This window comes from Theobroma cacao, chromosome 4 (assembly GCF_000208745.1).
Source record: "Theobroma cacao cultivar B97-61/B2 chromosome 4, Criollo_cocoa_genome_V2, whole genome shotgun sequence".
NCBI classification, from domain to species: domain Eukaryota; kingdom Viridiplantae; phylum Streptophyta; class Magnoliopsida; order Malvales; family Malvaceae; genus Theobroma; species Theobroma cacao.
Genome location: NC_030853.1, coordinates 12,969,024 through 12,980,239, shown reverse-complemented (window position 1 = coordinate 12,980,239; position 11,216 = coordinate 12,969,024). Strand labels below are relative to the sequence as shown.

Sequence of the window (11,216 nt, the reverse complement as noted above, 5' to 3'; positions counted from 1 at the left end):
TAGCAGTCTCCAATTACTCTATTTTCAAAACCAATATTCGATTTTCCAGAAAATTTATAAAATCATTTTATAAAATCACAATTTCTCTTAAAACATAGCAATTTACCATTTAAACCCATTTTTCATAAAATCACACAGTTGTATAAAACTACTCTAGATAATTAAGACGATAATAAGTTTACTCACAGTATTAGGAGTAGAAATACTCCTATCTTCCGCCCTCGGGTGCAGTCTCTTACCCGAAACAATTGACTCACCACCTATCCATAATCCATGACACAAAATTCAATAAATTGTGTCAATTTATCATAAATTATTTCAGGCTCTTATCCATGCGTATGCACTAGATAGGATTTGAAATGTCTAGACAATCGCTTAATTGCGGTGTCCGACCTAACTCGCCTATACACGGTGTAAATTCCTAAAATCCCCAATTCGACTCCAATTCCATCCATTTCAATTTCAATTATCCAATTATATCCACAATACCTCAATGACTGTGAATTTGGTCCAATTTATCAGTCCGGACTATAAATTACGCTTTTACCCCTAGTGGGTAAAAATTTCAATTTATTGCACCGAAAATTCCCATTTAATTTCCAACCTCATAATTCATCATTTTTCCACCCAATTCTCTTAAAATAAAGTCAACCTCATCCTCACATACCATTGGCTAGATTCGGCCTAGAGAAATTCATGGAGAAGATAAATATTTTTCTTGTTGTTTTACTCATAAACATGCTAAACTAACACTAAACACTAACATAGCTCAAAATCAAATTTATCTAACAACTTTCTCTCTCTAAACCCATATGACCAGAATTCAAATCATCCTCAAATCACATGATTCAACCATGAAAAATGATGGAAAATGCATGGGAAAGGTAAAGCACAAGACAAATTTAAGAAATGTTACCTTTTTTTCCTTGATTTTTGAATTTCCACCTATTTTCCCTTTAAATTTCTTAGCTAGGGTTTTATTTTCTCCTTTCTCTCTCTTGTTTCTTGCTTGGCCGAATGTTGAAGAAGAAGAATGGGTGGGCTGATTTTTTTATGCCTTTTTTATTGTTTAATGAAATAATATTATTTTATTCATATTTTAAATATTTTATTAATTCATTTTTTTTTCTAGCCATCCATTTGTCCTACTTTTTCCACCATGCATTCCCTTTGACTTATCCAAGTCTTAAGTGAAATTTCCAGATTTTTCCAAAGTTTTGGTGGAGCAAATTTTTCAAAATTACACTTTTGCCCCCGAACTTTTCAAAAATTACATTTTTGCCCCAAAAATTGAAAATTTGCCATAATGCATAATTTGCACTCCTCATACTCATTTCACACTCCAAATAATTAAATTTGATCAAAATCCTTTCAAAAATTAAATTTTCGATTTCGGATGGCAAAATTACCATTTTACCCTTTTTCTCCAAATTATACCGAAATTAAAATTTTTCACTTCTAAACCTCAAATCTTACTCCAATAAGTCAAATGGGGCCAAAAATCTTTTCTAAAAATTTCCATTTTGTCCCCAGGTGGCAAATGACCATTTTGCCCCTAGATAGCGAAAATTCCGGTTTGACTCCAAATTGATCCTCAAACTCCGAATCACCATATTAAACCATTCTGGGACTTTAAAATTCTTAATTTCATCGTAAATTCTCTATTTGATCTAGTTCGAGGTTTAAATCAACTTTGTTGTACGTCTAGGTATAATACCGACTTTTGTAAATTTTTTTCGGGACTCTCTTAGCATGCAAACATGCTATCCATCACATGTATGTCATGACAATTATTTTTATAGAGTCGGGCTTGTCATCTTCTCCCCCACTTGAATCAACCATATGATCTTTCTTCTTGACTGATTTCGACATCCGGCTAAATATTAATATTTTAAAAATTTTATCTTGTCTCCTTGGTACCTGAAATACCTTATTATGCCTCACTTGACTTCTGAATCGCCTTTTATCTCACAAATTCTCCTCTGATAAAATTATTATTATTTTATTGTTATTTTCTCACTTGCGAAATATTTTATCCTAAACTACTCCTTTCGTCTTTTATCACTTTTAAACATTTTAATTGACCTCAATTTGCATTCGATCAACTTTATTTATCACTATATCAAAGTATGGGGTATTTCAATCTCCCCCACTTAAATAGAATTCGTCCTCGAATTCCCGTCGATGTTGCGTTATCAATCTCCTTCTATGATCCTACTCCTTGTTCCTTCTATAGGGACATTCAATTTATTTCCCTCGTTCACCTTCAGTTCAATTAAATGCTTTATTTATGGCAATTATCATCCTTTGGAACCGGATCAGTAATACTTTTCACAACCATGATCTCTTATATCTAGACACTAAGCATGCCTTTATCACCATTATTACATTTGAACCATAACTTCATCTCAATTATACCGATTTCGATCACATATCATACTTACTTATGTATACCTATTCATCATTTTATTAATTTGCTCCATACCAATTTTCTCAACCTTGATTCATCCATCTTATACTGGTCCAAACCCTTCCTTTAATGGAGTTCCATTAAAAACTTAAACAATTCAAGGTTTACTTTCAAAGTCATTCATAACTTTAATCGTTCATTACATGTCTGTTAACACTTTAGCTCACTAACCTCTCTGGACACTATTTCAAAATCTCCCAATTACCGAGAACCATTCTTCACTTCAGTTAGTAAAATTATCAATTTCATATATACATATATACATGCATTTTCAAATGTCAACCTCTCTCTTTATATATAGGAATCCATGTGTTCACATGCCTTGGACTACATTCCCCCATTATTCATCCGTATCCCAATCCTAGTTTCAATATAATAATTCTTATAGTGCATGTCAACCTTCTTATTATACTTGTGTATAACTTCATATCATTCATATCATTTCCAACCATATGTTTGAGTTTCCTTATACTATATATCATTCATCACAATGTCATCTCCATTGAATTATAATCTATTATGCGTGTATGCTTTATAATCCTATTGATGCCTCAAAGATTTATCTCAACTTGATCATTGCATCTCATGCAATACCACAATTCCTAAGAGTCATCCTTTTGTCCTTAATCATCTTTCATGCCTCTATATTACCTTGTATCTTTCTTGCATTACGATATTGATTTGTCACTTAAGACTCGAACCCATTTGAATCATGTATGCCTTAAGCATTTTCGAATTCCAATTTCCATAATATATTAGGAAAGTTTCATTATCTGACTTCATTTTCAAGGTCAACTTCTATCATCCTTTGTTCCACTCCTTCATATGAACATAACATCATTCTTCCTTAACTAATTTATAAATTGTACTTGAAATTGTAAAACTTAAAACTAGATTCTCCTCAAGTATTTTTCAATATTAATACTAATATCACTCTCAGCTTACAGCTTCCTTTTTATAATCACATAACTTAGTGCTTGCTTTAACGAGATCCAGAGCAAAACTTCTCTTGAGTATTTCCTTGGGAATATCTATCTTAAACTTATGTCTCACAGCATGTGATCCCTTAACTTGTGATTTAGCCGTTAGGCTTCTCAGCAAGTTTTAAAAATTTTACGTTTCATACTTGCTGTGTATGATTAGAATCTCTTCTCAAAGATGTTTATGTATTCCTAAAACACTTAATCTTAAAGATATATAAATACGTACTCATCCATTCAATCCCTAACTCATCTTCATAGGTTTCTAGGGTGTCACACAATTAGCCTCATGTTGTTCCTAACTCTTGTCATTTTACTGTATCAAAACAGATATTACAAATTCTCGTAATGATATTCTATATAAACTGATTTTCTATACCAGTCTCGTAATTCTTCCTTCACACTTTCATTACTTGGTATCTCATCTCAATATAGTCATCTCAAGAATCTTTCAATTTTTTTTTTTTTAATTATATGCCTATATACAAGGCAATAAAGAAGTTTTTCAATTCATTTGGGTAAACATTCTCCAGAATATTTAAGACTCCCAGATAACAAAACACAATGACCAACAACCAAAATTCAATTTGTAAGCTCATTATCGTGTCACTCCCATCTTACTCATGCATCATAGGCGTGAGGTATTCGGAGCATTATAGCGTTGAACAGTCAATGTTGAAGCACTGTAGCTATTAGAAATTTTCTCATCAAAGCTATTTGTCTGCATTCAAAGTCACCACATCAATCATTCTCAACCAGTGGTTTCCCTTTTAGATATATATCATGAGTTCCATAAGTATAGGTACCTTCTATTTTCTTGTCATACACACTAAGCCAGATTAATACTTTCATCTCATGTCATCTTTTGACGTTTATCAACATTCATAAAATTCCACCTCAAAACATCCTTTCCATACAGTGTAATAAATTCATGATACATATACCACTCCACACATAAGTTGCTTACTATCTACAACTTTCCTCAAATTTATTGTCATCCCTATCCAATTATCTTCTTTGTCTTATACTCCAATAATCTTATTGACTTTCGGTATAATTAACTACGAAAACAGCCCAGCTTCCTCCTTATTTTATTCTCACAATCCTTACTGAATCAAAATTTTATATTCCCCATATTCCATAATTTAACTTCATTGGGTTATATTTGTGCCCAACTATTACCTCATAGTGTCATAACATCACTGAATAATCCCCTTCATGCTTAAATTACAATCATTAACGTAATCACATTATCCATTCCGAATGTCATTTATAACCTTATTGCTTCCTTCTATAACCTTCCTCAATAATTATATTACCAATTTATCTCTATCATACTAAAGATTCCCATATACCTTCAGTTACTTAAACAACCATTTTATAATACATTCTAGTCCTATACTTTAAAAGCCAAACTATTTTTACTTCTTTGTACAGATAATTATTATCTCTTTTACACAACATCTACTTAGAGTTAAGGTAGTGTAAAATCCTACGAAAATATTACATGTCCTTGGGATCATCATCTTAATCTGATCTTATCGGAAGATTCTACTCCGAGTCCTCCTAAAGATCCTCTTCCGGGTTTTCCTCCTCTTGAGATTTTTTTCTTTGCTTTTCAATCCAAGCTTGTTGTCTTCTCCTAATTTCCTCGGCACTCACCGGTGCAGCATTTCTTCCACATCCAGGAGGAAAATGGCGTACAACGTTCACCCCCTTCCTAAGACGAATATCTCCCCTTGCAATTGCCTTCCTCGTATGTTCTCTATGGTACTCTTCGGATTGTTTCAAAAGGAAATCTATTTCAGTTTTCAGAATATTGGAGCTACTCTCACTTTCAAAATTCTGGCTACTCTCAAAGCTTTCCTTATTATGAACCCATTCTGCTAAGTTCTTAGGAATTCCATTATCAGGAATTCGGGATGGACCACCTTCCGAATCACCTGTATCAGGGTGCCATTTGCTTCTAGCCGTAGAATCTAGAGATCCCTCGCTATCACTATGAGAGGTATCGAGACTACCACCTCTTCTAGACATGGTGTGTATGTCACCAGTGCACCTCAAAACCTATATGCAATCAAATAGTAATTGTTTAATTATTTATGCATCTCAAAAGTAGGTAGATTTCTATATGTAGATGCATACATTCTATTCAATCTAACCTAACTTAACTTAACTTAACTTATCTTAACTTAACTGGACTTGGGGCCACGCAGTGTCAGTGTAGATTTCTTAAAACAACCTTAAAATCAAAAACTTTAAAATCCAAAGCTTTAAAATCAAAATATCTGATCTTTAAACCATGCTCTGATACCAATCTAAATTGTCACGACCCGGAACTCCCCATCGAGCCCGTGACAACCGCCGCGAAGCCTCGACAAACATTCTTCACCCCGAATGTCGATCGAAACCTCGCAAGGCTCTCGTATCAGCTTTCGCACTTCCCCGGTGAGCAATAGTTATCAAATAATCAAAATACGAAGGATTACAAATCATTTCCAAATCATAACATAACATTTTTTTTTTTTTTTCACAGGGGCATTTTTGTCATTTTTGTCGAAAACCTCGAAACTTGCTAAAAATGTAGTAGGTAAGCCGAAAATATATATTTAATGATTTAAAAACAAATTAAGTATCTAAAACGTTCATTTGAAAGTAAATTGTTAACAACTAGTACTATTCAAAAATAATCAATAAAATATTCTATTTTCTCATAAAATAAATTTTTATAGAAATATTCGTAAATAATTTTTCGCACATGAAAGTAAAGTAAAAATTGTATGAATAGAAATACAGATAACCAAAATATAAGTTTTGATCTGCAATGACACGTGGGCTCCAATTGACCAAGAGGATGTAAGACTGTGAACTCTTACTTTCTATAATGCAGTTCCGAGCTTAGTTCTCGTCCTACTCGACTATCTACAAACTGTCCTGAGCCTGAAAAATGTATAGGAAGAAGGGGTGAGATTTTATAATCCCAGTGAGTAAACAGATACCATCTAAAGTATCTAAAGCCGAGTAAATGGAGACAATTAAAATAAGTCATCATACCGTAATTTCATTACCTTTCAGTTCATTTCAACCAAATAAAATCAATCCATATAAATCGAGTAATCAACTTGGCTTATGAATTTCTTAAAACTTTGGCTCGTGCCAAAACTCATACTCGGTGATACCTTGCGCAGGGCATCCAACCGAGTCCGCCAAGGCTGTTAAAATTTTGTATACACTTAAAATATATTTTTAGTTTGAGAAAAATACAGCCGTTCCTTGGCGTTGGCTGAGTTCCCCTTCACGTGGTGGTTTGGCGTGAAGTGAACCCTAAGCTTTACCCCAGGAGATACCCTACGCGCCTCTCCGTTCGAGGTAATAATATAATGGAGTTTACCGTGCCCCTCTAATAGGCTGGTCCACGGAACCCCCTCTGCAGTAAATAATTAATATATAATCCACCAATCAATAAAATTCATTCTAGCATGACATGGCAATTTATCGCAACCTAGCCTCTCAAGGCTGAATACACAGTATAAATAATTCTAACACCAAAATCAGTTTAGCCATTCATGCTCATTTATTGTCATAAGCCATTCAATTCAAAACCATAAATTTGCAACACAAACTAGCAGTCTCCAATTACTCTATTTTCAAAACCAATATTCGATTTTCTAGAAAATTTATAAAATCATTTTATAAAATCACAATTTCTCTTAAAACATAGCAATTTACCATTTAAACCCATTTTTCATAAAATCACACAGTTGTATAAAACTACTCTAGATAATTAAGACGATAATAAGTTTACTCACAGTATTAGGAGTAGAAATACTCCTATCTTCCGCCCTCGGGTGCAGTCTCTTACCCGAAACAATTGACTCACCACCTATCCATAATCCATGACACAAAATTCAATAAATTGTGTCAATTTATCATAAATTATTTCAGGCTCTTATCCATGCGTATGCACTAGATAGGATTTGAAATGTCTAGACAATCGCTTAATTGCGGTGTCCGACCTAACTCGCCTATACACGGTGTAAATTCCTAAAATCCCCAATTCGACTCCAATTCCATCCATTTCAATTTCAATTATCCAATTATATCCACAATACCTCAATGACTGTGAATTTGGTCCAATTTATCAGTCCGGACTATAAATTACGCTTTTACCCCTAGTGGGTAAAAATTTCAATTTATTGCACCGAAAATTCCCATTTAATTTCCAACCTCATAATTCATCATTTTTCCACCCAATTCTCTTAAAATAAAGTCAACCTCATCCTCACATACCATTGGCTAGATTCGGCCTAGGGAAATTCATGGAGAAGATAAATATTTTTCTTGTTGTTTTACTCATAAACATGCTAAACTAACACTAAACACTAACATAGCTCAAAATCAAATTTATCTAACAACTTTCTCTCTCTAAACCCATATGACCAGAATTCAAATCATCCTCAAATCACATGATTCAACCATGAAAAATGATGGAAAATGCATGGGAAAGGTAAAGCACAAGACAAATTTAAGAAATGTTACCTTTTTTCACTTGATTTTTGAATTTCCACCTATTTTCCCTTTAAATTTCTTAGCTAGGGTTTTATTTTCTCCTTTCTCTCTCTTGTTTCTTGCTTGGCCGAATGTTGAAGAAGAAGAATGGGTGGGCTGATTTTTTTATGCCTTTTTTATTGTTTAATGAAATAATATTATTTTATTCATATTTTAAATATTTTATTAATTCATTTTTTTTTCTAGCCATCCATTTGTCCTACTTTTTCCACCATGCATTCCCTTTGACTTATCCAAGTCTTAAGTGAAATTTCCAGATTTTTCCAAAGTTTTGGTGGAGCAAATTTTTCAAAATTACACTTTTGCCCCCGAACTTTTCAAAAATTACATTTTTGCCCCAAAAATTGAAAATTTGCCATAATGCATAATTTGCACTCCTCATACTCATTTCACACTCCAAATAATTAAATTTGATCAAAATCCTTTCAAAAATTAAATTTTCGATTTCGGATGGCAAAATTACCATTTTACCCTTTTTCTCCAAATTATACCGAAATTAAAATTTTTCACTTCTAAACCTCAAATCTTACTCCAATAAGTCAAATGGGGCCAAAAATCTTTTCTAAAAATTTCCATTTTGTCCCCAGGTGGCAAATGACCATTTTGCCCCTAGATAGCGAAAATTCCAGTTTGACTCCAAATTGATCCTCGAACTCCGAATCACCATATTAACCCATTCTGGGACTTTAAAATTCTTAATTTCATTGTAAATTCTCTATTTGATCTAGTTCGAGGCTTAAATCAACTTTATTGTACCTCTAGGTACAATACCGACTTTTGTAAATTTTTCAAGACTCTCTTAGCATGTAAACATGCTATCCACCACATGTATGTCATCACAAATATTTCTGTAGAGTCGGGCTTGTCATCTTCTCCCCCACTTGGATCAACCATATGATCCTCCTTCTTGATTGACTTCGACATCCGGCTAAATATTAATATTTTAATATTATTTTATTAATAAAATATTATTTTATTCTAAAAATTTTATCTTGTCTCCTTGGTACCCAAAATACCTTATTATGCCTCACTTGACTTCCAAATCGCCTTTTATCTCACAAATTCTCCTCCGATAAAATTATTATTATTTTATTATTATATTCTCACTTGTGAAATATTTTTATCCTAAACTACTCCTTTCGTCTTTTATCACTTTTAAACATTTTAATTGACCTCAATTTGCATTCGATCAACTTTATTTATCACCATATCAAAGTATGGGGTATTTCAGTTTTGGGCTAAACTTCACGTAAAATTATCGTTTTGCCCTTTTTGTTTCCTTCCATTTTAATTTAGTCCTCCCAACACTCATTTAACTCCAATTTCCTTCTATTATCTTCTTCTACACATGTACAAACAAAGTACGAAGTTTGTACTCTAATGCGGTGTCCCCATAATATTTAAAATATTTATTTGCCCGCGCTATCTTTACTTAATAAAGACACGCGGCCCCATTAATGTCATTTTTCTCCAAAATTCTCTCATTCTTCTTGTCCTCCACTTAGATTGACCATATACTCCTTCTTCATGAAAAATTTTGACACTAAATAAAATATTAATATTTTAATAATATTTTATTAATAAAATATTATTTTATTCTAAAAATTTCCTTTTGTCTCCTCTTGTCCCCTTGGTACCCAAAATACCTTGTTATGCCTCAATTGACTTCCGAATCACTTTTTATCTCACAAATTTTTCTCCAATAAAAATATCATTATTTTATTATTATTTTCTCGTGTACGAAATATTTTATCCTAAACTATTCCTTTCATCTTTCATCATTTCTAAACATGATAATTAACCTCAATTGGCATCCAATAAGCTTTATTAGTCACCATATCAAATTACGGGGTATTATAAAAACTTCCACAACGATGGCTCAAGATGGGAGAGAAAAGAAGAGAGGCTTGACAAAATGGCTGAGCATGGCACCACTTCTTGCATGGCAAGGCTTGAGACAACTTCCACAAGGCAGGGTAAGGCTCGGGATGGGAAAAGAGAAGCTTTAAGGCACGAGATCAACGGCACTGGCAACACGGGAAATGAGAAGCTCTAGATAACCTCCATAGAGTAGGGCAAGGCTCAAGATGGCACAACCTTCGCAAGGCAGGGCTTAGGAAGGGAGATGAGAAGCTTCATGGCATGGGATTGATGACATTGGAAAGGTTGGTGGCATGGTTGAGGAGAAGCTTCAAGGCATGGGAGAGGCTTGACGACAAGGATTGGCATAGGAGAAGGTCGAAACGGCAATAAGCAACAGTGGGTCGGAACAAGAAGCACGAGAGAGGAGACCGAAGCATAAAGAAGAAAAAAGGAGAAATTCAAGGAAGAAATCCCTAAAATATATTTCTTATATTTACCGACGAAATTTTCGTTAGTAATTTTAATTTTAAATATTGACAAAAATTTCATCGACAATTTTGTCGATAAACACTTAAAAAGGACCATCGTCAGTATCGATTGTAATTTTGTCAGTAATTCTATCGTTGAATTGATATTTGTGCCATTTGAAATTTCATCAGTAAATTTCGTTAGTATGAAGTTACCGACCATCAAATTTTATGGGTAATTTTTTAGCCTTTCAATTGATTTTGGCACCAAACTTTTTACCAACTAAATACCGACTAAAATACTTTTGTCAGTAAATTCTGTTGGTGTTAGGTTAGTAATACATCGATAATGTCACGACCCGGAACTCCCATCGAGCCCGTGACAACCGCCGCGACGTCTCACTTTACATTCATTACCCGGAATGTCAACCGAGACCCCGCAAAGGCTTTAATATCAGCTTCTCATTCCCCTTGTGGGTAACTGTTTCCAAATAACACATTTTAAAAGATTTTAAATTGTTTCCAACTTAAACAAATGAAATAATAATTTCCGTCTCACAGGGGTTTTTTTGTCATTTATCCCAAAAATCTCAAAAATCATCTAAAAATATAGTATGTAAGGGGAAAACACATATTTCTTAATCAAAATAATTTTGGATGTCTAAAACATTCATTTAAAATGGAATTATGACTGTTTAAAAAATAAAAATATTCAATAAAATATTCAATTTTCACATAAAACGATATTTTAAGAACAATGCATAAATAATTTTTATAGCGTAAAAGCAAAATAAATTCTTACATACCGTAATACAGATAACCAAAGTATAGAATTTAATTTACAGTGACACGTGGGCCCACGAATGA

At 33.3% G+C, this 11,216-nt stretch overlaps 1 protein-coding gene and 1 long non-coding RNA gene across 3 annotated transcripts; both read right to left on the bottom strand.

Moving 5' to 3' along the window:
* On the bottom strand, window positions 4,565-6,361 carry LOC108661659. 2 transcript variants are annotated; one of them, XM_018119298.1, is made up of 2 exons: window positions 6,327-6,361; window positions 4,565-5,517 (listed from the first exon to the last, which is right to left on the bottom strand). In XM_018119298.1, the coding sequence occupies exon 2, from the start codon at window positions 5,485-5,487 to the stop codon at window positions 5,017-5,019; it is 471 nt and encodes a 156-aa protein (XP_017974787.1). In that variant the 5' UTR covers window positions 5,488-5,517; window positions 6,327-6,361; the 3' UTR covers window positions 4,565-5,016. The 2 variants fall into 2 exon arrangements, with proteins under 2 accessions (XP_017974787.1, XP_017974788.1); XM_018119299.1 differs by lacking the exon at window positions 6,327-6,361 and adding an exon at window positions 5,648-5,752.
* On the bottom strand, window positions 6,362-8,030 carry LOC108661660. Its single transcript, XR_001927426.1, has 3 exons — window positions 7,990-8,030; window positions 7,260-7,333; window positions 6,362-6,390 (listed from the first exon to the last, which is right to left on the bottom strand). It is a non-coding gene; the product is annotated as an uncharacterized LOC108661660 (long non-coding RNA).